The 25,471-nt window shown below is 48.3% G+C and overlaps 2 protein-coding genes across 2 annotated transcripts in view; one reads left to right on the top strand and one right to left on the bottom strand.

Annotated features, from left to right (window-relative positions):
* hmcn1 (hemicentin 1) overlaps nucleotides 1-18,735 on the top strand; it is a 58,945-nt gene extending 40,210 nt beyond the window's left edge. Inside the window, exons 47-107 of the mRNA XM_076151310.1 lie at nucleotides 62-175; nucleotides 278-364; nucleotides 458-649; nucleotides 752-925; nucleotides 1,015-1,128; nucleotides 1,292-1,437; nucleotides 1,541-1,691; nucleotides 1,849-2,046; nucleotides 2,126-2,239; nucleotides 2,372-2,559; nucleotides 2,736-2,832; nucleotides 2,934-3,095; nucleotides 3,188-3,301; nucleotides 3,396-3,598; nucleotides 3,764-3,845; nucleotides 3,945-4,076; nucleotides 4,171-4,320; nucleotides 4,445-4,604; nucleotides 4,699-4,823; nucleotides 4,929-5,112; nucleotides 5,387-5,484; nucleotides 5,580-5,858; nucleotides 5,943-6,139; nucleotides 6,253-6,334; nucleotides 6,486-6,622; nucleotides 6,771-6,912; nucleotides 7,016-7,160; nucleotides 7,259-7,386; nucleotides 7,475-7,631; nucleotides 7,794-7,915; nucleotides 8,070-8,234; nucleotides 8,344-8,451; nucleotides 8,544-8,681; nucleotides 8,766-8,900; nucleotides 9,007-9,276; nucleotides 9,351-9,541; nucleotides 9,903-10,116; nucleotides 10,204-10,338; nucleotides 10,415-10,605; nucleotides 10,693-10,774; nucleotides 10,866-11,135; nucleotides 11,228-11,398; nucleotides 11,492-11,662; nucleotides 11,756-11,926; nucleotides 12,023-12,193; nucleotides 12,300-12,470; nucleotides 12,578-12,748; nucleotides 12,886-13,032; nucleotides 13,149-13,286; nucleotides 13,371-13,492; nucleotides 13,579-13,816; nucleotides 13,919-13,981; nucleotides 14,058-14,177; nucleotides 14,263-14,397; nucleotides 14,487-14,600; nucleotides 14,689-14,814; nucleotides 14,922-15,050; nucleotides 16,123-16,479; nucleotides 16,618-16,737; nucleotides 16,874-17,000; nucleotides 17,609-18,735. Coding sequence (XP_076007425.1) covers nucleotides 62-175; nucleotides 278-364; nucleotides 458-649; nucleotides 752-925; nucleotides 1,015-1,128; nucleotides 1,292-1,437; nucleotides 1,541-1,691; nucleotides 1,849-2,046; nucleotides 2,126-2,239; nucleotides 2,372-2,559; nucleotides 2,736-2,832; nucleotides 2,934-3,095; nucleotides 3,188-3,301; nucleotides 3,396-3,598; nucleotides 3,764-3,845; nucleotides 3,945-4,076; nucleotides 4,171-4,320; nucleotides 4,445-4,604; nucleotides 4,699-4,823; nucleotides 4,929-5,112; nucleotides 5,387-5,484; nucleotides 5,580-5,858; nucleotides 5,943-6,139; nucleotides 6,253-6,334; nucleotides 6,486-6,622; nucleotides 6,771-6,912; nucleotides 7,016-7,160; nucleotides 7,259-7,386; nucleotides 7,475-7,631; nucleotides 7,794-7,915; nucleotides 8,070-8,234; nucleotides 8,344-8,451; nucleotides 8,544-8,681; nucleotides 8,766-8,900; nucleotides 9,007-9,276; nucleotides 9,351-9,541; nucleotides 9,903-10,116; nucleotides 10,204-10,338; nucleotides 10,415-10,605; nucleotides 10,693-10,774; nucleotides 10,866-11,135; nucleotides 11,228-11,398; nucleotides 11,492-11,662; nucleotides 11,756-11,926; nucleotides 12,023-12,193; nucleotides 12,300-12,470; nucleotides 12,578-12,748; nucleotides 12,886-13,032; nucleotides 13,149-13,286; nucleotides 13,371-13,492; nucleotides 13,579-13,816; nucleotides 13,919-13,981; nucleotides 14,058-14,177; nucleotides 14,263-14,397; nucleotides 14,487-14,600; nucleotides 14,689-14,814; nucleotides 14,922-15,050; nucleotides 16,123-16,479; nucleotides 16,618-16,737; nucleotides 16,874-17,000; nucleotides 17,609-17,975 — 9,602 coding nt within the window. The 3' untranslated portion in view covers nucleotides 17,976-18,735. The remainder of the gene's footprint in view (nucleotides 1-61; nucleotides 176-277; nucleotides 365-457; nucleotides 650-751; nucleotides 926-1,014; nucleotides 1,129-1,291; nucleotides 1,438-1,540; nucleotides 1,692-1,848; nucleotides 2,047-2,125; nucleotides 2,240-2,371; nucleotides 2,560-2,735; nucleotides 2,833-2,933; nucleotides 3,096-3,187; nucleotides 3,302-3,395; nucleotides 3,599-3,763; nucleotides 3,846-3,944; nucleotides 4,077-4,170; nucleotides 4,321-4,444; nucleotides 4,605-4,698; nucleotides 4,824-4,928; nucleotides 5,113-5,386; nucleotides 5,485-5,579; nucleotides 5,859-5,942; nucleotides 6,140-6,252; nucleotides 6,335-6,485; nucleotides 6,623-6,770; nucleotides 6,913-7,015; nucleotides 7,161-7,258; nucleotides 7,387-7,474; nucleotides 7,632-7,793; nucleotides 7,916-8,069; nucleotides 8,235-8,343; nucleotides 8,452-8,543; nucleotides 8,682-8,765; nucleotides 8,901-9,006; nucleotides 9,277-9,350; nucleotides 9,542-9,902; nucleotides 10,117-10,203; nucleotides 10,339-10,414; nucleotides 10,606-10,692; nucleotides 10,775-10,865; nucleotides 11,136-11,227; nucleotides 11,399-11,491; nucleotides 11,663-11,755; nucleotides 11,927-12,022; nucleotides 12,194-12,299; nucleotides 12,471-12,577; nucleotides 12,749-12,885; nucleotides 13,033-13,148; nucleotides 13,287-13,370; nucleotides 13,493-13,578; nucleotides 13,817-13,918; nucleotides 13,982-14,057; nucleotides 14,178-14,262; nucleotides 14,398-14,486; nucleotides 14,601-14,688; nucleotides 14,815-14,921; nucleotides 15,051-16,122; nucleotides 16,480-16,617; nucleotides 16,738-16,873; nucleotides 17,001-17,608) is intronic.
* Nucleotides 18,736-19,167: 432 nt separating this feature from the next.
* On the bottom strand, nucleotides 19,168-22,277 carry arpc5b (actin related protein 2/3 complex, subunit 5B). The gene is made up of 4 exons (XM_076151334.1): nucleotides 21,998-22,277; nucleotides 21,306-21,378; nucleotides 21,030-21,206; nucleotides 19,168-20,645 (listed from the first exon to the last, which is right to left on the bottom strand). The coding sequence occupies exons 1-4, from the start codon at nucleotides 22,135-22,137 to the stop codon at nucleotides 20,583-20,585; spliced, it is 453 nt and encodes a 150-aa protein (XP_076007449.1). The 5' UTR covers nucleotides 22,138-22,277; the 3' UTR covers nucleotides 19,168-20,582.
* Nucleotides 22,278-25,471: the final 3,194 nt, after the last annotated feature.

Below are 25,471 nucleotides of genomic sequence, written 5' to 3'. Positions count from 1 at the left end.
GGGGCGGAGTCACGCTGAGATCAGAGTTGGACACGTACTTATTATGAGATATGATCCTCAGGGGGAAGAAGCCTGCGCCTGATGCATGCTGCAGTGGAGGATGCTGGGAGGTACACCTGCGTCGTGTCGAACAGCGCTGGAGAGGAGAGGAAGAACTTTGACCTCGACATCCTCGGTAAAGAGAGAGAGAGAGACATCATGGCCTGACTGATTTGTGTTCAGTCTGAATGAAGAGACAGTGAGAACCGCTTAATTGATTTTCAGTCTAATCCGACAGTTCCGCCCAGCATTGTGGACGAGGGGACGGTAATGGACACCAAAGTCAAGGAGAGACACAACATCACTCTCACCTGTAAAGCCTCAGGTAAGCGATGTCATCTTTACTGTCCTGACAACACATCCAAGTGATCAACCTGCAACATGGATGACATTAAACCTAATCTCTATAATCGCCTAGGTAACCCTGTGCCGGAGATCAGATGGCTGAAGGACGGACAGCTGCTGGTGTCTGACAGACGCCACCAGGTTCTGTCTCATGGTCGCTTCCTGCAGATCACAGCCGCCCAGGTTGGAGACACTGGGCGGTACAGCTGCCTGGCATCCAACAGCGCCGGAGACCGCAGCAGACATTTCAACCTGAACGTCCTCGGTACAAACAGCTGAGGAGCCTCATCACAGAGTTGTTCAACTTCACTTCTACATGTATAAAATAAGATATCTCACCCACAATCCTTCACTTTCCTCTGCTTAGTGTCTCCCACCATTGTTGGGTCGGGTCCTGATGGCTCTGCGGAAGAGGTGACAGTAACCCTTAGCAACCCCACCTCTCTGATCTGCGAGGTGCAGTCGTACCCCCCAGCCCTCATCACCTGGCTCAAAGACGGAACGCTGTTTGAATCCAGCCGCAACGTCCGCGTCCTGCCAGGTTGGGGATGGCAAGGATAGAACAGAACAGAACAGAACAGAATAGAACAGAACAGAATAGTGTGTCTGATCTTTGTGTCTTCACCACAGGGGGGCGAACCCTGCAGATTCTCAACGCCAAAGAGGAGGATGCTGGGAGATATACCTGTGTGGCCACAAATGAGGCCGGAGAGAAACTGAAAAACTATGAGGTCAAAGTTTATGGTGAGTTCATTTGATTGAAATTTGGAGTTTTTCATCTGCAGCCCCGATGATCGTTGCTTCTAGACACACAAAGTCATGAGAAATCTGCTACCGATGAGCCGAAATGATTATAATTATGAATAACCAGCTAATGTCCTCTAAATGGCTGAATTGTTGCGGCCAGTTCCCCCACAGATCAATAAGAATGACATCCCGGGGGAGGGACTGGCTCCTAAAGAGATCAAGGTCAAGGTCAACAGCACGTTGACCCTGGAGTGTGCGGCTCAGGCCATCCCTGCCCCGGCACTGCAGTGGTACAAGGACGGACAGGTGAGACATTCAGCCTCATGACCCACCTGTAGCACTTTGGATGTCTGTTTCTGTGGCGACGTCATTCTTTCATTCTTTCATTCATGCCTCTTCCTGTTTGTAGATCCTGTGGGCGGACGATCACGTCTCTATCACAGCTAACGGCCGCATTGTGCGCATTAAACACGCTCAGGTGTCGGACACTGGCCGCTACACGTGTGTAGCCACAAATGTCGCCGGGGAAGACGAGAAGGACTTTGATGTAAATATACAAGGTGAACTGGGTTGATTGATTAGATAGTGTGTCAGCTGAGACTATTTGTGCATTTCATGGGATCAGAGATTATTCTTCTGCTTTAACTCCTGACCATTACGGTTCCAAAGCTGATTCTTGAAGTCTTCAACTTGAATACTTTGTCCATTTCCTCCTAGTTCCACCTAACTTCAGCAGGCCCGGTGGGGTCGGTGACACTGCGTCTCCTCCAGGTGGCGGAGGAGATATTCGGGACGTGATCCTCAACAACCCCGTCTCTCTGTACTGTGAGACCAACGCTGTCCCCCCTCCCACGCTCACCTGGTACAAAGACGGAAGACTGCTGGCCTCCAATGACAAAGTTCTGATCCTGCCAGGTGAGGAAGAGAGAAGAAAGCGAGGACACAAAGCAATACAGAGCGAGTTCAGACTAACTCTCAAGCGTTTCAATCACAGGCGGACGAGTGTTGCAGATTCCCAGGGCCCAGGCAGAGGACACGGGCAGGTACACGTGTGTGGCTGTCAACGAGGCAGGAGAAGACTCCATTCAGTATGACGTGAGAGTGTTATGTAAGTGAATGCAGCTCCATTTTTGATCCATTAGTATCTGCTGATTTAAAGCTGGGGAAAGCAATCTTAAACATTGTGTGTGTGTGTGTGTGTGTGTGTGTGTGTGTGTGTGTGTGTGTGTGTGTGTACCAGTGCCTCCGTCCATACGAGGAGCAGACAGTGACCTGCCTGATGAGGTCACCGTCCTGGTGAATAAAACCACCCAGCTGGAATGTCACGCTGATGGAAGCCCCGCCCCTAAGATTACCTGGCTTAAAGACAGCCGGCCAATCAGCTCCCACGGCCCACACAGGATCCTGTCCAATGGGCGCACGCTGCAGGTGACGACCCATAATGCACTTTGACTGTGATAAGATGGAGGTTACAATTAGAAATCCTACTTCATATTAAGTTAATTTATAGGTAATGGGTCATTTATATCCTGTGTTTACCTTTCTTAGTTAATGTTACGTCTGGTTTCTCTGTCTGATGTGCTCGATCTGTGTGTAAATTTCAGGTGTTGACGGCTCAGGTGTCCGACACGGGCCGCTACGTGTGTGTGGCCGACAACGTGGCAGGAAGTGCAGAGAAATCCTTCCACCTCAATGTTCACGGTGAGTCACCTCTTATCCTCTCTATCCTCCTTCTCACTGTCATTGTTTATGCCCCTAGTCTTAGCTGATTATACTGACTTATGTTCCCGTCCTCTTCTCAGTGCCTCCTGCCATTATAGGCCTGAGTCCTGAGAACGTCACCGTGGTGGTAAACAACTTTGTGTCGCTCTTCTGTGAGGCCACGGGCTTCCCCCCTCCCACGCTGAGCTGGCTCAGTGACCGGGGCCCGGTCCAGGCCAACGCCAACGCACTCATCATGCCGGGTAGCCAAATGAGGCTTCAAAAAAAGTACAAGGTGCTTATTTGCAATAGGGTCCCTTATTTATGTAGTGTGTGTGAACTCGTATGTCTTCAGGTGGCCGTACGCTACAGATTCTTCGAGCAAAAGTGTCTGATGGAGGGAAGTACAGCTGCGTGGCCATGAATCCAGCAGGAGAGGCTCACAAGGTCGTCTACCTCACTGTGTTCGGTCAGTATCCACACTCATTCACTTTCATTCAAACGCAAAGTTCCAAGTGTCGTTTTAGGAACGAGGCGACCGTTATATCGCTCTGTTCTCCTAGTTCCTCCCAGTATCCGTGACAACAGCGGGGACTCTCCCGTGGTGGTGAACGTGCTGGTGGGGAACTCGGTCACTCTGGAGTGCGAGTCGAACGCGGTGCCTCCTCCCATCATCACCTGGTACAAGAACGGCAGGATGGTGACAGAATCAGCCAACCTGCACATCACAGCCGAGGGCCAGATGCTGCAGATCAAAGGCTCAGAGGTGAGAGATGAGTGGATGCCGTCTCGTCTTATCTGTCCTTTCTGTATTTTGGCAACATCTCTGGTGGTAACAGGTCATCACTGTGGTATTTGTGCATTCTAGCCCTAATGTAAAATCTCACGAAGAAGAAGCGTAAGTTTACCGACCATCTTCTGTGTTCTGCAGGTGTCTGATACGGGACAATATGTGTGTAAGGCCACTAATGTTGCTGGACAGGTGGACAAGAACTTCCATGTGAACATATACGGTATTTATTTCATCTGAACGTTCACTCCTGTATGTTTTGAAACACAGCGAAGAATTTGACGCTAATGAAAAGAACAACTCTTCCTTCTTCCCCTCTCAGTGCCTCCCAGTATTGATGGACCGGCGGAGGTGAAAGTGGTGGAAACCATCAGCAATCCAGTCACCTTCGCCTGCGATGCCACTGGTGTCCCTCCTCCCAGCCTCACCTGGCTGAAGAATGGACGCTCCATAGGTGAGACACACACACACTTAAAACTCTGTGGTGTAAATCTGAACACCACATTAAAGAATCATTTTACCATCCACAAACATTTCTCTTTCTTTAGAGACGTCCGAGTCCCTGGAGATGCACATCTTCTCAGGCGGCAGTAAGCTGCAGATTGCACGGTCGCAGCTCTCTGACAGCGGCACTTACACGTGTGTGGCCTCCAACGTGGAGGGCAAGGCACGCAAGAGCTACCACCTCACCATACAAGGTACAAGCACAGTGTGAACTGGATGAAAGGGCGCAACCTCTTCTTGCACTTCTAGCACTTACGCAACAGAAGATACAACTATGCAATTTCTGGGTTACAACTAACACCAGTAAATGTTCCCTAGTCCCTCCCAGCATCTCTGGGTCAGAACTGCCCAGTGACATGGGGGTTCTGCTGAGCGAGAGCATTCAGCTGGTCTGTCGAGCTCGAGGAACCCCGACTCCAAACGTCCAGTGGCTGAAAGATGGGGAAGTAATCAACAGCATCAGAAACAAAGGACTCAGGTATGAGGATCCTTGGATACTAGCGGCATTATAACAGAATCAGAAATACAGATATGCAGTATATAAAATGTAATTTTTCTGTGTTTGTGTTCAGGATCAGTCCAGACGGCAGCACACTCACCGTGTCTGGAGCTCAAACTACAGACAGCGGAAAGTACACATGTGTAGCCACCAACACTGCAGGAGAGGAGGACAGGATATTCAATCTGAATGTGTATGGTGGGTTTGATACATTCATACTACACACACACACACACAGTACATACACTTCACCCCCTGAGGAACGTACCAGCTCTGATGTTGCTTCTCCTTTCACTCCTCCAGTGCCTCCCGCCATCGACGGTAACAGCGAGACGCCGGAGGAGTTGACGACGGTTCTGGACAGTTCCGTCAACATGGAGTGTGTGGCTGCGGGCTCTCCTCCTCCTCAGCTAAACTGGCTGAGGAACGGCCTCCCGCTGCCCGTCTCCTCCCACATACGCCTCCTCTCGGCTGGACAGGTGCTCCGGTAGGTCAGTGGACAGGGATCCTCCACAACGCAAACTATTACGTCATCCTAGAAACTGTTCATATGCTTGTGCGCAGAATATTTTACACAACTAATCTGATGTTGTGATTCAGTGTTGTTTACAGTGGAAACCATATTCAAAACTACAGTAATTGACATAATAAATTGAAATATATGACCTGAGATACATCAAACTAAATCATAAATAAGTTATGCCTTGTAATGTCAAAATATATCAGGATATTTACATGTTGTACTTGTGTGTATTTGTCAGTATAACACGCACTCAGGTGTCTGATGGTGGCACCTACACCTGCGTCGCATCAAACAGGGCCGGAGTGGACAACAGACATTTTAACCTTCAGGTGCATGGTGAGTGAAAACATCCTTATGTCCACTCCAAACATTATACTTCAAGTTGGTAACAGGAGAGAATCTACTGACCATTCATGTCGTTCCGTCCTCAGTCCCCCCAGGTCTGGATGGAGCAGGGACCACAGAGGACGTGACGGTGGTGAGGGGAAACACGGCGTCCATGCTGTGTATCGCTGACGGGACCCCGACCCCCTCCGTGTCTTGGCTCAGAGAGGGGGCGTCTCTACTTCCTGACCCCCACCTCAGCCTGCTTAACCTGAACACCACCGTGCAGATCATCCAGGCGCAGGTCAATGACACCGGGCGCTACACCTGTGTCGCCAACAACACCGCAGGACACACCAGTCGCCACTTCAACCTGAAAGTTCTAGGTGAGTGAGAGCAGAAATTTACGGACCAGCTCCCGATTCTGCTATTATGTTAAGAATGCTCACCTTTGATTGATTTCTTTTCAGACCCGCCTCAGATCAAAGGTTCTGGCGTCCAGGCAGAGGTTTCTGTGGTGGTCAATCACGTCCTGGAGCTGCAGTGTGAAGTCTCAGGCATCCCTACGCCCTCGCTGACGTGGCTGAAGGACGGACGGCCGCTGCCCCAGACGGACAGCCTGCGCCTCCTGCGGGGAGGGGAGGTCCTCCGCGTGGCCTCAGCACAGGTCACAGTCACCCATCACATCCTGCTGACTCATATTTGAAGCTTAGATTTCATCTGTGCTGTTAAGTTAACATTGTTTTCACCATCTTACCTGAATGTCACACTTGTGTTCAGGTGGAGGATACAGGCAGATACAGCTGCTTAGCCAACAGTCCTGCAGGAGATGATGACAAGGAAATTCTGGTTCGAGTGCATGGTGGGTAGTAAAGCTAGCTTGGTCTGTACTATAACAGAGGGAAATCTCTCAATTCCCGTCCTCAGTTCCTATTACAACTACAAGATAGAGAGGAATTGATATCATGAAATTTTGGATCTGTGATATCCATGCTGGTGCACTTCTGTCCCAGTTCCTCCTAACATTGCGGGGGAGAGCACGCCACAGGATGTGTCGGTGCTGAAGAGCAGACAGGTGACACTGGAGTGCAAGTCGGATGCCATCCCGCCGCCAACTCTTACCTGGCTCAAAGACGGGCAACCACTGCAGGTCAGATGTCACTTGTACCTCCCAGGTTTCTATGAACATGATGTAAATTACTGAACCTGTATAATGGATCTTGCATATCTGCTCTAAGCCATTGAAATGCACAAGTTCATCGTATAACTCTCCTAAAATACATCCCCTTCTCCTTTAGGCCTCTGCCCGTATTCGTATCCTATCCAGTGGGCGCTACCTGCAGATCAACACGGCTGAGCTGAGTGACCGGGCTCAGTATACCTGTGTGGCCAGCAACATCGCTGGCAAAACCACGCGGCAGTTTAACCTCACGGTCAACGGTACGGTTTCATCCTGTATCCACTGATGCTACAGCTGAAAAACATCTTTAAAAGTCTGAAAAGCTCATAAATTGTGTATGATCTGTTCCTCTGGCTCCCTCAGTGGCCCCGACTATAGAGGATGACCCTCAGTCTGTGTCGGTGCACATCAACAAACCTGTGGTGCTGGAGTGTGTAGTCAAGGGAGTCCCGCCGCCTCGTATAACCTGGAGGAAACACGGCGCCATATTGGCAGGAAACAACCCCAGGTAAGACCTCATGACCGACCAGTGTAAACCAAACAAATACTGTAAATGTACACACTGCACATTATTATATTATACAATCCCTCCACCTTTGTGTATAGGTATACGTTTGCAGAGGACGGGTCTTTACACATCCACTCCGCTCAGGTGACCGACACCGGCCGCTACCTTTGCATGGCCACCAACCCGGCCGGGACGCAGCGCAAGAGAGTGGATCTGCAAGTGTACGGTGAGATCAGAACCCAGTAAGCGCCGACAGAACACCAGGATTTTACAAGTCTCACAATCTTTAATCCCCCGTTCTCCTCTCATTCCAGTGGCTCCCTCCATCGCCGACGGCCGCACCAACATCACTGTCACGGTCAACGTTCAGACCACGCTGTCCTGCGACGCCACCGGCATCCCCAAACCCACCGTCAGCTGGACCAAGAACGCTCGAGCCATCAACACTGATCAGAACCAGAATATGTACAGGTTGATCCAGGTTTTCTCCCTCTCTGTTTTCTACTTGATAACTCTTGATTGCCTGAAGAATTATTTAGTAAAGTTTGACATTTTTCTAGATGTGACCTCATACCGCAGTCAATATAGCCCTAAAAACATCTTCTTCTTCTTCTCTTGTCTGCCCATCATCAGGTTACTATCATCAGGCTCCCTGGTTGTCATAGCGCCGACAGTGGAGGATACAGCAGTATATGAGTGTGTGGTCTCTAATGAGGCCGGGGAAGACTCAAGGTCCATCAACCTCACTGTCCATGGTGAGAGACATCCTGAAGGGGTTTAATAAATACATGTAGACGTACAAGTTCTGTTCATCCGTCTAAGTTTTTGTCCTGTTTATTACATTTCTATTCAGTGGCAGATTAACACGTGTTCATGGAGTTTTCTGCCTGTTCTTCCATGCCCCTTTAGTTCCTCCGTCTATAGCAGATGAACCTACTGAGTTAGTAGTGACCAGGCTGTCCCCAGTGGTCATTGCCTGCACTGCATCTGGTGTCCCTGTGCCCACACTCCATTGGAGCAAAGATGGCATGAAGCTGCTCAAAGAGGGACAAGGATACACAATCCTGTCCACAGGTCAGAATAACACAAAACTACAATAACATGTATTGTTGCAACTCATATATGTCACTCCTTGTTCTTGTTATTAACACGTTTGCTTTGGTGTGTGTTGTTTTGCTCTCAGGTCCAGTAGAGATCACCTCAGCTGAGCTCAGTCATGCTGGACGCTATTCCTGCATGGCCAGAAATGCTGCAGGGTCTACACAGCGCCATGTGCAACTCACAGTGCAGGGTAACATTATGGGATATGATGGAAAAGCAAATTATAGGAGCATATACAGTGTTCAGTGTCTGACAGTTTCTCTTCTGCTTCCCTGTCCTCAGAGCTCCCAGTGATCCAGTCTCACCCATCTACCCTGGATGTGATCGTCAACAATCCCATCACGCTGCCCTGCAGGGCCACAGGGTCGCCCAGACCCACCATCACCTGGCAGAAGGAAGGCATCAACATCCCCAGCAGAGGTCATTCCTCTTCTGCATGTGTGTGTTCTCTTAATGTGTGTCTGCGTTCATAAATAATCAATCATGTCTCTTGCCTTATGGTAGGTGGCAGTTTCACAGTGCTGCCCAATGGAAGCCTGCAGATCTCCAAGGCCTCTGTGTCAGACTCAGGAGCTTACATGTGTGTGGCTCAGAATCCTGCTGGCACTGCGCTGGGCAAGACCAAACTAAGAGTACAAGGTAGCTCACACACTCAAGGGAGGACGACCTCATTATGTTATTATTACTCATGTAAACAATCTCAATTCCATGCTTTCTGCTCATGGACATACTCTGTGTCCTCCAGTCCCTCCAGTGATCAGCTCAGGGACCCGGAGTTACCTGGCACCTGTGGACTCCTCTGTGACACTGGAGTGCCAAGCTGATGGCTTCCCATCGCCCTCTGTCAGGTGGCATAAAGACGGACAGCCAATGAGTGAATCTGTACGTCAGCGGGTGCTGAGTTCAGGGTCCCTGCAGATCGCCTTCATCCAGCCCAGCCACACCGGCAGATACACTTGCACCGCCGCCAATGCAGCCGGCACAGTCAGCCTGGAGATGAGCCTCACTGTACAGAGTAAGATTGGCTCTCTTATACAATGTTACTGTTGATATAAAACACAGTGTGTAATGTGAGCGTCCCTCCCGCAGTCCCACCTGCCATCCGAGGGGGAGAGTCAGACATAGCCGTGGTGGAAAACACTCAGGCTCAGCTGGTGTGTGTGGCAGAAGGCGTCCCTCAGCCCAGCCTGTCATGGGAGAAGGACGGTCACGCTATCAGTGAAACCACAGCAGAGTACACCATCCTGCCCTCTGGGGAGCTGGTCATAGACATCGCCCAGGTAACAGAGACAAAGAACAAGTATATATTTGGGGGCCCAGGGCAATATTCTCTCAGGGGCCCCATGCTTTCTAGCTACGGCCCTGTTGATTGATAATCACCTACAGTTAGGGCTTGGTAAACTAACTGATGTACTTTGATACTTTCTTTCGTTATGTAAGTTGTTCATTTGTAGATTTGTACTAAGAATACCCTAGATTTGAAAGCTAAAAAGAGATATTTACCATTTTAAAGCATTATGTGACTTATTATTGTATCTTTTACTCCATTTGGGTGAGTATCTTATTAGTTCCTTTCAAACGTTTCTGACCTTGGAGGTAAATGAAGTAGAGTTGATGTGCTCTGCCCTCATTCTGTACCAGCCTGAGGATGCCGGCAGCTACACCTGCGTTGCCACCAACACGGTCGGTCAGGACAGCCACACCGTCACCCTGTCTGTCCACACACACCCCGTCTTCACCGAGCTGCTTGGCGATGTGGCCCTCAACAAAGGGGAGCGCCTCCTGCTGGCCTGCGGGGTCAACGGCATCCCCACACCCAGAATTACTTGGGCCTTCAACAATAATATTATCCCGGGTATGTGGCAACCATTGACGTCTGATGACAGGATTCACCACAGGAGTGTTTTAACTTCCCTCTTTTGCTGCCTTATTGATCTTGCAGTTCACTACGACCACATGAACGGCCACAGTGAGCTGGTGATCGACAGAGTGAGTAAGGATGATTCCGGAACGTACTCCTGTGTGGCAGAAAACAGCGTAGGAGCCATCAAGTCTCTGGCCTTTGTCTATGTGAAAGGTAAGACCACACGCCTAGAGCAAGATAGAACTCTGGATCAATACTGTCTCATTCTGCTCTCCCTGTCTTCATCCAGAGCCTCCTATCATCGACGGGGACCTCCACTCCAACCGCATTGAGCCTCTGGGCGGTAATGCCATCCTGAACTGTGAGGTCCGTGGAGACCCGCTACCCACAATTCAATGGAGCAAAAATGGGATAAATATCCACATTAGCAACCGCATCCGCCAGCTGGACAACGGCTCTCTGGCCATCTACGGCACAGTGGTAAGACAGCAAATGAGAAAATGTACGTGTAATGAGCATCCTGGGAGAGGAATTGCAGTGAAATATGTTTTATTTTATTATTTAAAGAGTGAAGATGCAGGTAGTTACATGTGTGTGGCAACAAACGATGCTGGGGTGGTGGAAAGGAGCGTCACACTCACCTTGCAGCGTAAGTGCCTACACCAATCCTACCTCTCATCAAATATAATATAAAGTATTCCTAAAGGTGTTAGATCACATGGGCGTTCCTCTTCTTCCAGGTTCTCCCACCATCATCGTGGAGCCTGTGGATACGGTGGTGGATGCTGGAACCACATTAGTGTTGAAATGCCAGGCAGAGGGCGAGCCCACGCCAGTAATCGAATGGTCCCGGCAAGGGCGCCCTCTGTTGGGCAATGACCGGTTCTCTGTCTTGTCCAACGGTTCCCTGAGGATCAGCAGCGCCCAGAAGGAGGACACATCTGAGTATGAATGTGTGGCCAGAAACCTCCTGGGATCAGTGCTCGCCAGGGTCACTCTCACTGTACGAGGTGAGGAGACCATTGTTTGTTTTTGTGATATCATGTTCCAAGAAGTATCCAAGGAAGTGTCACATTTAACTGCACGTGTGTTTGTTTCTCAGTCCATGGCGGCTACTCTGAGTGGGTGGAGTGGGGTCCCTGCAGCGTGTCCTGTGGTATTGGTACCCAAAAAAGACTGAGGCAGTGCAACAATCCTCTGCCTGCCAATGGAGGTCATCACTGTACAGGGTCAGACACAGAGACACGCAACTGCCAGGGGAAACCTTGTCCAGGTAAGAGTGATCCAAAGGAGAATTTGTCCTCTCCTGTCAACTTACACACATCGAGTGTATGTGACAGTAGTACTCTTCTTTCTCCATCTGCAGTGGATGGTAGCTGGTCAGACTGGTCCCGTTGGGAGGAGTGCTCACGCTCCTGCGGTCAAGGAAACAGAACCAGGGTCCGGACCTGCAGTAACCCTCCAGCTCAGCATGGGGGCCGCCCGTGTGAGGGGAAGGCAGTGGAGGTCATCATGTGCAGCGTCAGACCATGTCCAGGTGAGGAGGATTTCAAGGAAGGAAATTTTCAAAGCATCCATTGCACATGTGTGTATGAGACTTACAGGCCTCCGTGTGCTTCTACTCATACAGTTGCAGGTAACTGGGGGTCTTGGCTGCCTTGGAGCCAGTGCAGTGAGACCTGTGGTAAGGGTATGCAGTCCAGAATCCGGCTGTGCAACAACCCTCCTCCGGCATTTGATGGACCTCAGTGTGAGGGCACAGATACTCAGACACAAGTGTGCAAAGAGAGAACCTGTCCAGGTGAGGGCTTCACCACAGAAACCATGACCATAACTTTGACCCTATGAGCGACTAAGTGGCTGTATCTTCCATTTCTTCTCTTCATGCCTCCTCTAGTGGATGGGAAGTGGTCATCATGGGTAAGCTGGGGAGCCTGCAGTGTTTCCTGTGGGGGCGGGACCAGACAGAGGACACGCCTCTGTGCCAGCCCCGCCCCTCAGCATGGTGGCAGGCAGTGTGAAGGCAACGACGTGCACATTGACTTCTGTAACAGCGACCCCTGCCCCAGTGAGTCACTTTAAACACGATCTTAAAGCAGCCTTGGCTTCACAAATGCATCGCACCTTCCTTTTCGGAATCTAACATTTTTCCCATTTTAATCCTCACCCATCAGTTAATGGTAACTGGGGTCCATGGAACAGCTGGGGCAGCTGCAGCAAAACATGCAACGGTGGTCAGATGAGGCGTTACAGGACGTGTGACAACCCCAGACCTGCTAACGGTGGCAGAGCCTGTGCAGGTGCAGACACACAGATCCAGAGGTGCAGCACGGCCATTTGTCCTGGTGAGTCAGCATCTTCAAAAGAAACAAGAAGCAAAGAATATAGTTTTAAACGACGGTTACAAACAACTGTCTGCTCTTCATGCTGTTCAATGTGTGTGTCTTTGTAGTTGATGGTAACTGGGGTTCATGGCAGCCCTGGGGAGAATGCTCAGCCTCCTGTGGGGGTGGGCAGAGAACACGTGCCAGGCTCTGTAATAGCCCGTCTCCTAGCAACGGTGGACGGCAGTGTCCAGGGGACTCCTCCCAACTGTCCAGGTGTAGCAATCAGGCATGCCCAGGTATATATACAGTATATACGTGTGTTTGTGTGTGTGTGTGTGTGTGTGTGTGTGTGTGTGTGTGTGTGTGTGTGTGTGTGTGTGTGTACAGCATTAAGGTCTTAATTCATTCATAAGCGCCCTCCTCCCTCTGTCAGGTGGCCCTCAGAAGGCTCGAGGCAGCATAATTGGGAACATTAACGACATTGAGTTTGGCATCGCAATCCTCAACGCCACCATCTCAGACAGCACGACCGGCAGCAGAGTGATCCAGGCCACGATTTCCAATATACCGAGAACATTAGGTCAGTTTTCCACATGTTTCTTATCTGTATAGCTTCGATTTGTAGTAATAGGTTAAGTTCAGTTTTCTTTGTGTTATGATCGATCAAAGACTTCCTTTTCCTGCCTTTCAATTCAGGTCCTGCCATGAGGAAGCTCATCTCCATCCTGAACCCCGTCTACTGGACCACGGCGCAGGAAGTAGGCGAGGCCATCAATGGTTTCTCGCTAACGGGAGGCGTCTTCAGGCGGGAGACGCAGGTGGAGTTCGCCACAGGTAAGAACGAGCAAGAAGACGTATGTTTCTTTGGAAACAGATATGACATGTGTGACAGATGTTGTTGTGATTGGCTGTTGCTAGGTGAGATCCTGAGAATGACTCACATTGCCAGGGGCCTGGACTCAGACGGTGCGTTGCTGTTGGACATTGTAGTGAACGGACACATCCTGCAGCTTCCCTCCCACGCCGACATCAGCATCAAGGTATAGAAACCACAAAAGACAAGATTTATTGTGACGTTAAAGTTGTGAAGTGAGACCTGAGGGACGTATGGCTGTGATCCGCTCAGGACTACACGGAGGACTACATCCAGACGGGCCCGGGCCAGCTGTACGCTCTGTCCACACGCATGTTCAGCATCGACAGGGAGAGCGTGCCTTACTCCTGGAACCACACCATCACCTACGACCTGGCCAAGGGCAAGATGCCGTACCTGGTGGAGATGCTGCACGCCACAGCCATCAGCGCTCGCTACAGCCCCCTGGAGGAGGTGTTGGAGTACGTCATCAATGCTAATATAGCAAAGGGTGAGGCTACATGGATAAGAACTTTACTGGCTTTATAGGATCATAAAATAGTTGTGGCACAGTGATCCTGGTAGTCTTATACGCTCTTCTTCATGCCTCCAGGTGAACGTAGTAACCAGTGTCCTCATGGTTTCACTTTGGTGTCTGCTGGGCCGTATTGTGCAGGTAATAAGCGATGTATTAAACTTGTTTCAGACTCGCTCACTGCATGCGGTTTAACATGCTTGTTCACGTCCTGCAGATGAGAACGAGTGTGAGGTGGGAAACCCCTGCTCTCACAACTGCCACAACGCCATGGGCACCTACTACTGCTCCTGTCCCAGGGGCCTCACCATCGCAGCTGACGGCCGGACCTGCCAGGGTACAAACACATACACTCACACGCACACACACCCTGCTGATTCACCAGTATTTTCTTATTCCGTTGCTCCTCTTCCTCCTCTCAGACATCGATGAGTGCTCACTGGGGGGCATCATGTGTCACGACGGGCAGGACTGTGAGAACACCATTGGCTCTTACCGGTGTGTTATGCGATGTGGGCGTGGCTTCAAGAGGACGGCTGATGGCCTGAGCTGCACAGGTACCACATGGTGTATTGACCAACGAAGCATTGGACGTGTAGAGGCTCATTTCCGTGTTTTTACATCTGCGTTCTTTGTTTTTGCTCAGATGTGAATGAATGCCAGGAGTCCAATCCTTGCAATCAGCACTGCTTGAACACCATCGGAAGCTACCGCTGTGCCTGTGAGCCTGGCTTTCAGCTCAGAAACAGACGCTGTATAGGTGAGACAACGTCCCTCTCGGCCCTCTCTCGCTGCCATTTGTTTATCGTTCGCTTCATCTTCCTCTTTCTCCGTCTTTGTCACTCCAGATATTAACGAGTGCAGACAGAGAGTTTGTCGATCAGATCAACAATGTAAGAACACTCGGGGTGGTTACACCTGTATTGACCTGTGTGCCAGTGGCATGACCAAAGGAGGCAACGGGACGTGTGTGGGTAAGTGGGAGCGTCAATGAGGTGTAAATACACTGATGGATAGACATTGAGACACATTTCAGTCTGTCTCTCTGACTCTTGATCTGAATGTCGCCGGCCTCCTGTAGACATGGACGAGTGCAGAGACGGGACCCATCAGTGCAGATACAACCAGATCTGCGAGAACACCCGAGGAAGCTACCACTGCACCTGTCCCCGTGGTTACCGGTCTCAGGGTGTTGGACGGCCCTGCGTAGGTATGTGTCCTCCCTCCTCCCTCCTAACTCCTCACCAGGCATGAGCTGCACATCTCAACGCTATATCAGTATTTTAAGACAAACAAACGAGCACTTTTTGCACCGAGCAGGCAAGTGATGTGTCCTTTTGCTTCGCTGAGGTCCTTTTTTCTTTCTGCACATGTCCTTGTTTAACTTCCACTTACCAGCAGCTTCCTCCTGGCTCACTTCTCTTGTTTGCGCTGTTTAAACTCTGATGTTTCTGCTGCCGTCTGCCACAGAGTTCAGACTGCTGACTAACTCCTGTAACGTCAGGCGCAGAGATCCTCTTCTTCTTTTCAGACAGTCTGCTGCATGGTGTGAGGTCCTCTAAAGCTCTATGCCGTTGCTAATTCTTCCTTCTTACATTGTCAAATCGGAGTAGAAGAGAAAGGGAGAGAGAGAGAGAGAGAGAGGACTTCAATGGAAGGAAAGCTGAAGATGAATGGTTTCTTTGAGGGGTGAGACCAGCACCATCTCCTCACTGCTCTGTCACTCTTTCCTCTGTCACCATTCACTCTCTTCCACTTATCTACTCACGTCCTTGTTTACGTTTGGGTCTGGCTACCTCCTGGGGTCGCTGTGCATCATTAACATTGGACGCTGATGTCTGTCCTATACCTGCCTTCAACCGGGTGTTGTACCCGGTATCAGACGCAGCTTGTATTTGATATCATTCTGCCAGATACAATGTGAATTAGAGACTCAGTGTTCTGTCATCTGAATTTAAACCCCTGACGTTAAATAATTCTCTCCAAACCAACATTTGATATGAGAGGTAATGACGATCTCTCATTCAAATTAGTCACATATGTACAGTCTCAATACATTTCTGTCTTAGGGACATGAACATGTATTGTTGTTCAGTGGGGTCATTGACATATCCCCTTTTTTCCCTCTTTTTTGTACCCAATCTCTTCTTATATTCACCGTTAATCTTACCTATTCCTTCAACGACACTCCTTCACTGCACCTCTTCCTCTCCGACCTCCTCTTCTATCACTCTGTCCCTCCTTTTCCTGGTGCTGGTCTCTCTTCTTCACGCTGAGGGCAGACATAAATGAGTGTGAGCGGCTTCCTCAGCCCTGCGCCCACCGGTGCCTCAACACCCCCGGCAGCTTCAAGTGCACCTGCCCGCCGGGGCGCCTCCTGCTGGGCGACGGCAAGTCCTGTGCCGGGCTGGAGAGGCTGCCCACCTACGAGAGTTACTCGTACGGCTACCGCACCTCTCAGTCGTCTCCCGACTGGAGCTCCAACCAGCGCCTGTACCACAACATGGCCTCTCACAGCTACAACTCCTACGAGGCCGCCTCAGTGGGGCGCTATAGGGGCCGTAGCCGCAGAGAGACCTCACAGCGCGGCGTCTTCTCTTGTCAGCAGGGGTTTGTGTCCAGGGGTGGACGCTGCTTAGGTAATTATCAAGGGACAGGCAGGGTCGAGTGAGAGAGAGGCCGAGCGCAGACGCCCCAGGGTTTGTTATGAATATGGAAAGTTTGAATCTTGCGGTTGTTGTTGTGTAATTTTCTGCGTATATCTGTGACATCAACAGATATCAACGAGTGTGAGGTGAGAGACGCGTGTCAGCACGAGTGCATGAACACTCCGGGGAGCCACAGGTGCCTCTGTCCCGCTGGTTACCGCCTCATGACCAACGGCAAGACGTGTCAAGGTGAGACTCTCCGTCTGCTCTCTGCGCCGTCCACAATGTCAACAACTACCGACGACGCTTCCCCTCCTGTGTCCCCTCCGTGTCCCCTGCTGTGTCCCCTCCGTGTCCCGACCCGTCTTGTTTGTTGTGTCTGCAGATATCGACGAGTGTCTGGAGCAGAATATCCAGTGTGGAGCCAATCGAATGTGCTTCAACATGAGGGGAAGCTACCAGTGTATAGACACACCCTGTCCACCAAACTACCAGAGGGATCCAGCCACAGGGTAAAGACTCCAACATTAACCTGTGATACAGTAACTCTCTGATGGTCGTATTAAGGTTATGATTTCGACAAGGTTCTACACTTTCCTATCATTGGACTTGTTCAGCAGGTTCCACTCCAGCAGATTTTCTATGCTGCCATGTGTTTGATTGCTTTCACCTGCTGTTCCCAATCTGCTCTCATTAACCTGAGATCAAAGCAGGTGAAAGCAATTAAGTTTTGATATCAAAGCCAGCTGGACTTTGCTTCAGATACAGCAGGTCTGGTTCAGGTTCAGGTTCAGGTTCAGGTTCAGGTTCAGGTTCAGCTACAGGGAGGTCTTAATCATCTTCATCGTCATAATTTAGTGCTGGTGTTTGCTTTGTATGTTGGAGTTTGGAGGGCAGAGTAACATGTCACTCTACCTTCACCCCCCTTGTAACCTTGGTTTTCTCTCCTGCCATGTTGGAATACCAGGTTCATTAAGTAGCTGAGTGGAAACCTGCTGTTCCTCATGTTCCCCTCCATGTTTGACCTCAGCCCAGAATATAAGACTCACAGTAACATGTAGTTCATCACTTACGATGTAATTAAAGTGATTTTTCCACATTTTCTCCTGCTTTGTTGTAGTTTCTGCCTAAAGAACTGCCCACCCAACGATCTGGAGTGTGCGCTGAGCCCTTACGCCCTGGAGTACAAACTGCTGTCCCTTCCCTTCGGCATCGCCGCCAACCAGGACCTGATCCGGCTGGTGGCCTACACGCAGGACGGCGTGATGCACCCCAGGACCACTTTCCTGGTGGTGGACGAGGACGTCACGCTACCTTTTGCCCTGCGAGACGAGAACCTGAAGGGGGTGCTGTTCACCACGCGGGCGCTGCGAGAGCCCCACACGTACCGCATGAAGGTCCGAGCTCTGTCCTACAGCCAAGACGGAGGCATCGAGTACCAGACCACCTTCATTGTCTACATCGCCGTCTCTGCCTACCCCTACTGAGAGCACTTTAACCAGCAGAGGCGGGCGGGTGCAGCCGCGACTTGTGTCCTCCACATGCTGCACCGCGGGGAGTGTGACTATGAGGGAGTGGGTGTGGCTTTGGAAAGCAGCCACATGAGTAAATAGACTGGAGGAAAGACTTGTGTGTGAGTGTGTGAGGGGCCGGTGAGTGCAAACAGCAGTGAAGTAGGTTGAACGTGGATGAAACGCAGGCCTGGTAAACTCCACAGATGGTCGACTTTAGGCCTGGAGGCTCTAAATCCCAGGAGTCCTCACCCGTCTGACTCGGTTGACTCTCCGCCACCGGTACGTCCGCCACTGGTTCAGCATTTTGGGCCTCGACCCCCTCCTCACACAATCATCTCAGCTAGCCTATATTTACATCTACCTATCGTTAACTTATTGGGAAGTGCTTGAACATGAAAGAGGGGCGGTTCCCATCTTTGTGACTGTGCAGTGCAGCTCTGTTCTCCTTATCGATCAGATGTGGTGCTTAGTTTGACCTAAAGGAAACTTGACTGTCAAACACGTCCTCAGGTATCATACCAACACATAACAGCTTTGCACAAACGCAGCATATCGAAACCATGTTAACTGTTACACTGATGACATCATTATGTGCCATAATGCTCCTTGATAAGCAAGATGTATTCTATTTTGACCATTTGTACATAAGTGTTGTTTCTCATAATGTATTGCCATATTGTACTTATTGTATCCTTTTTATAAAAAATGTAATAAAACAACAAATATACAAAGATGTGAGACGATGCCACTTGTGATTCACATTCACACCTTTTATTTGTTTTTGTCAGAAACTCAAACATCTTAAGTGTTATGTGTGTGTAGGGCTGTTTGTCCATCGGCCTCCTCCTCTGGCTGATGGAAAGGAGACAGAAACACGCAGCCTTTCACCGTTTGATGTTCCTCTTTTTGCCATAGCAACATATCTAATGTCCCGGAACTGCAGATCCTAAACTTGTGTTGGAAACATAACTGTTTTATTTTAAGCAACATCCCTTCAGAAGTTGGAACAGTGGAATTCACTTTATGAAGCAATTGGAATGGAAACACACTTTGTTTTCATGTTTATATCAAAGTCAAGCAACAAAAGTGTTCTGACACGACAGATTGAAGTTATGAGATTTTGTTAGGGAAAGTCTTTAGATGGACTCAGATTGGTCAGGCTTGGTTGAAGGAAAACAGCTTTATTCTTGCAAGGAGTCCAGTCAGTTACAATGATACAGATATCAATTGCATTCTGAGTCGACTGATCTTCGACACCTACTCCATAGATACTTATAGGGAAAATGCCCCTCCTCATACGACAAAGTATGCCCATCGGTACTCCATTCTAGCAGCACTCCTCTATCTTACAGCTAGACAGATTAAGTGTCGCCATAACAACAAGGTCGACAGGAAAAAAACATTCTTGTTGAATGTTGGGAATACTAGCCGGAATGCCAGCGTACCAGAATCCCTTCTTCCTTGAGGAGATACAGCAGGAGATGCAGCATGGCCTTCTTTGTTCATTTGGTATAACAACATTTTCCTGACAGATTTACAGATTTCTTTCTTATTTAACTAAAGGGAATGATGCATTTATATGGGGAAGTAACATCATGTCCTGCTGCAAGACGACGTGTTCATGGAGACAATTCTACCACATAAATTTCGGGAAGGATTTATATTTATTAAAAAAGTAATTCTTAAAAAAAGAGTGTGTAAAAAGCAGAGGTCACAATTTTATGTTTAATACCAAAATTAACGAAAATCAGACAAAGTCGAGAAAAGCACAGTGACAGCAGAGGCAGACGATGCTCAGAGACATGAGAAAGGGCAGAGCGGGATTAAAAAGAGCGACGGAGCCAACCCGCATGTGCTGCATTGTGGGTAATAATCCTTAATAACAAGGGAGGACAACGAGGAAGGATGGAGACACCAGCAGATCTGTCAGCTCCATCTGTGACTGTGCTTTTCACCAGACTCCTGCTGCTAAAGCCTCATGGAGACAATGAGAGGATTAAGAGAGAGAGAGAGAGAATCTTTTATTTTTTTTTGTTTTTATTCCATCATTCTGTTCAGGACTTTAAGTGTACAAAACAAAAACAAATAAAAAGAGAATGATGGGAAACAAATACTGTCCGTGAGGGAGAATCTTCCTGAGAGAAACAAAGCCGAAACGATTTGTGTCGATGGTGTACAAACAGGAAGGAGTGTGTGTGTGTGTGTGTGTGTGTGTGGATGAAATGGATGTGTGTTTGTGTGTGTGTGTGTGTGTATGTGTGCAGGGGGGGGACCACAGATCAGGGGGCCACCTGGGTGAGGTGATCTGATATGCAGCCCCCTGTGAGGAATACCAGTTAGTAGATTTGAACGAGCACGGGAAGAAAAGAGGGAATGCTATTTTTTAACCGAATGTGACCCAGATTTGATTTTGTTTTGGTTTCAGGTCAAACCTGAAATCAAAATGGATCCCGCTGGGTTAAAAAAAAATGTTCTTTTCCCTTTAAGTCCCTATGCCAGCTGATTACGTTAAACGTACAAAACACCCTCTGTCTGTCTGTCTGTGTCAGCGTCGGAGTGAGTGGCTCCTCGGCTCTTCAGTTAGACCGTCTTCCTGGCCGTTAGTACCCTGACGATGCTGCCCACCCCGCCTGCAGAGAGAGCCTGGAGAGAGAGAGAGAGAGAGAGAGAGAGAGAGAGAGAGAGAGAGAGAGAGAGAGAGAGAGAGAGAGAGAGAGAGAGAGACACATAGAAGGAGAGAGATAGAGAGCGAAAAAGACAGAGAGAGCGAGAAAGAGAGAGAGGGGAGAGAGGACACATGTGCGTTAGGCCTGGATGCTTCAGTCTGTGTGGAGATTTATGGCCTCTGACATCTGTTTCCCCATCTGTCCACCTATACCATCTCTTTATCGTCTCTGAAGGCACTACACCTACTTTTCTTATCTCACATATTGTCATGCACTTCTCGTCTTTGTAAAAGCTCAAACTAAACCAAACAAACACAATACAAACAAACAAACAAAAACGGAGTCTCTCTGAACGTTTTACCTTTTCGTGCCACTGCAGTAGGACAGCGCTGCTGTTCTCCGACGGCCTCTCGAAGCCTTTGTAGATGTACTTCATCAGCAGGTCCACGCCGTTCTTGTCCAGCGACTGCACGCCCTTCTCGATGTCGCTGCTCTTGAAGGCGCTGAGCACCTTCAGCACCAGAGCCTCAGCACGATCCTGGAGACAGAAACAGAGACATGTCAACACCAAAACACAGCCTACAGCCCAGGTGAGTCAATCCAAACACACAACCACCGGGAAACAGTACCAACCCACCTTGACGTTCTGGTTCTTTGTGTTGATTGGCGGGTTCTTCAGAACTGCTTGTAAAGCCTCCATGAGGTTTCCTGTGCAGCCAGGAGGGTTAAGGGTGTAAACACAGACACCAGCCTACCCTCATCACCACAGTGGAGCATCACTATCATGCACACTGGTAAGTATAACTGCTGTATTACAGTCACTTGCAGTCAGATAACTGTGTGCACTATTAGGATTCAATGAGGAAGTGCTGCAGGATGATGCCTTATAAGGTCTGGAGCACAGAAACCAAATCCTCAGCTGGTTACAGGCTTATACTGCAACAACTCCTAGCACAGCAGAATCCTGTTTATAGACAGTTTAAACCTAAAGCGCGTTAAAGGAGTGCAGCTCATACAAACTAACCTGAGAGATGCGGCGTCGCGATCAGGTCACGGGTCATAATTATGTGTGAATGCAGAAGAAGAATGTTATCAATAGATGCGATCGTAGTTTAATAAGTGTTAAGTGTTAGTTTAGCCGGAGAACATTGAGTCTGTGGAGCAGTGATCCCTGGAATGTGGCTGCCAGGCAAGTCTGGACAGTGCCCGGCCTACGGGCTCAACGCCCCTATGCAACAACGCGTTTAAAACTAAATCTAAAACGCTAAAAAAGTGATATCTGCAGATTGCTCCACTTGCAAATCGGAGGTTCGCTCATTCAAAGGATATTGCCTGATGAGGGAGTCCACCTCTGCCTCGTCGGGACCCAGCTGGTTTTCCCCTCCGTCCTCCTCGTCTACGAATTTGTTCTCGTCGTATTCATCCACGTCCACTCGCCTGAAACGGCCCATGTCTGTACTCTTCGACATTTTCTTGAGGGATTCGGTGTCTGATTTAAGGTAGAAACAGTCAAATCGAGGCTTTTTGCACCCCTTTTTTTCTCTCTGCTACGCCTGTCAGTCTGCTTCCGGGCTTCCTCCCCTTTCCTCTATGCGTGGCTTTACTTCCGCATGCACGCCATCGCCCCGTAGTGGTCAAAATGTGAATTTGTAGGTTGCTTTACGTGCGTCTTTCCAGAAGGGGGCAGTGTTTCATATCATATCAGAGGTCTGAATGTATAACTTTAAACGTTAAGTAATAGAGGTAACATAACTTTGAATCATTTCGGCAATTGATTCAAATTATTAACAGAACATTTGTGCAGTTTATTGTTAATATCAGTCTTCAGTCATCCCACTTTCCATAGAAACATAGATGTATTATATAATGATAAACAATAAATAAAGATTGTGCAGGATATATAAAAATCTCTTAAATAATAATAATAATAATAATAATAATAATAATAATAAAAAATAATAAAGCAAAGACAAATACTACATTTTCTATTTTTCATGTGCATATTTATGTGACCAATATAAATAAATATAAATAATTGTACATAAAAAAGCTAGTTTTGAAAGAAGTTGGTTTGGAGTCGTATCCCCTACAAACCACTAGGGGGACGTCCATCCTAAAACTTGTGATCATCTTCAGTGACATCACACAAACAATGAGACATTCTGTGGTGTGTGTGTGTGTGTGTGTGTGTGTGTGTGTGTGTGTGTGTGTGTGTGTTTTGTATAATTAATCAGTCATTCTGTCATTCTGCAGGATTATATACACAGATAATATGATGAGTCCCAGGTGGATCCACTCGAATGAGGAAATCTAGGTAATGTCTGCTGGAATCCAAACAAATGGAGACCAAAGCCAAAGTGTGTGTGTGTGTGTTCACTCACAGCATTTACTACCCATTTAATGGCCATGGTGGGAGTTTATTTTACCAACTTGATGGTCTTTGCGTCCATGATGCAAAGCGTCAGTTTGTGTTATAAGTGCACTTCTCAAGAAACAAAGCAAACTTTCCATTTGACTGCTTCACTAGATCTTTATTTTAATCACTGAAACTATTTGGCTGAAGCATTAAGAGATAAAACCTTCAAACACAAATGGTTCTAAATGAAGGACCCTTCAGATCTCCAGGCCCCTGTTACGAGTGAGCAATGAACCTTTTCTGGACACGTCTGATATTTATGTTATTGATGTTATAAGTGGAATTTTTAATTTCCTCATCGGCCTTGTCTAGACTGTTGACGCTCTGGCTCGGAGGGGAGGAGAGCCGTACCACTGATCCACTTGTTTCCCAGCAGACCCACAGACTCGGTTCATATCTCCTGGTCCACGTGTCTTTCAACAGTGCAAGGAAGTACTGCCCACTGTGGACCAGGCTGTGTGACTGTGAGGCTGGAATAACGCAAGCGGAATAGCAGGCTGGTGAGACTGTGAGACAGAGGAGCTGTGTGGTCTGAGTACACACACACACACACACACACACACACACACACACACACACACACTCTGACACGTAACTCCTATGGTTTGCATTTGATGGTGCCAATCGTCATAATCTTCAAATTGGGATATTTTTTTCAGCCATGGATGGGAAATGTATGAATCAGTACAAACAAGGATTTGATTTTTTTTCAACTGCAATTTTATTCCAGGCAGTTTTTTTTTTCTAGTTTTGGGATGTAGATACAGTAAGTACAGGGCATGTGTGCCCGGAAACTGGAAAGGAAGCTCTTATAAGGTTCCTGGAATATAAGGTTCCTGTAGTTGAAATAACACACACACACACACACGACACACACACACACACAGAAGACAGCCTTGTAACCCTGCAGGCAATCAATATAGTGAACATTCTCTCTTTCTCTCTCTCTCTTTCTCTCTCTCTCTCTCTCTCTCACACACACACACACACAGATACTTAAACCTACACACACACACTCTCTCTCCCCTTGCGTGCAGTGGTCAAAGGCGTCCTCCTCTTTGTGGGCTTTGTGTAGTGTCCCAGCCCGTCTCTGCTATGTGCATGACTCAACACATCAAAAGGCAAAGGTACAGGCACATACATGACCTTCACGTGAGTGTGCAATTAACAAGCCCCAGAGAGCTTCAGTATGGAGAGCGCACCCCAACCCCCACCCTCCCCTCCCCATTCCCACCCCCGCCTGCACCGAGACACACCGGCACTGCACTGGAGATGAAACTGATGAAGCATCAAGGCGGCTGAGGTCCACAGCTTTGAACGCCTGCAAATCTGCAGGGCGTCGGGCCAGATGTTTCCGTGCAGGAGACAAGGACTGACACCATAGCAAAGCATCCTAAGCACATAATTAATGCTCTCATATGAAGGGCATATTGCTCCTGGATGAGGATTTAATTGGGGAATGTAATGATTTACCAGGTGTTGCGTGAAAGCAGCTCTTCACTTCAGGCTGGGAAAGACTGTGGGTGGCTGCTGTGGTGTGTGCTGATATCACGCCGACTTTATGTTGGGCAGGTTTAGAGAGTCATAACTCAGATCAAAGCTCTGAGATTTATTTACAAGCATGTTACAGCTTGACGTGATTATATCAAATCATAAAGAAAAATCATCTTATAAGTACAAACTGTCATCCAAAGGCAAACAAATTATAGAGTTAAATTATTCTATCAGTGTAAAAATTATTGCTTTTATTGCACAACTATTAGAAAATATTTATTCATATTAATTAGATAATGTTAAAATTGTTTACCCTTACTAGTAATCTTTTCACAAATCTTGATTCAATCCTGTTCACACACACGCTTGATTCTGCAAAATTTTTGCTTTTTGCTTTGGCTGATGAGTTTCCTGCTGCCAATATTGTGCAGGACACCACAGCTGATAGATGATTAATAGATACAATACACGTTAGGCTGAATTTGGAATGTGTGTAAAATGTGTATAAAATTATCTGTAAGAGTCTGAGAGCTGTAGAATATAGACTCTCATAGAGATTGGAGGCATTTCATTTCTGTCTGTAAGGAAACGAGCTGAAAGTTCATATCAAATCTTAGGGGTGAAGAGTTTAACTTGTGCTTTTCACTCTCAGTTATGATGAGATCAAATCTCTCAGGGCAGAATCAGTCCCATGAAACTAATATGAGGACACCTAAGGCCAGACTGCCAGGAAGAGCAGCAGGAGGAATTTCCTTTCTCACATCTCCCCTGCTCAGTCCAACTGCAATGATACAGCTGAATACACACTGAGGCACAATGTGTGTGATTATTCACTGAAGGAAATGGAACTGATGTCTTTATCTTACCAATGTCTTTAAAAGAAAGGACGCATG

The sequence above is a fragment of the Genypterus blacodes genome, unplaced genomic scaffold (genome assembly GCF_046128005.1).
Source record: "Genypterus blacodes isolate CSIRO-AG114 ecotype Tasmania unplaced genomic scaffold, CSIRO-AGI_Gbla_v1 ptg000054l_1, whole genome shotgun sequence".
NCBI lineage: Eukaryota > Metazoa > Chordata > Actinopteri > Ophidiiformes > Ophidiidae > Genypterus > Genypterus blacodes.
This window is presented reverse-complemented; position numbering and strand designations above follow the sequence as displayed.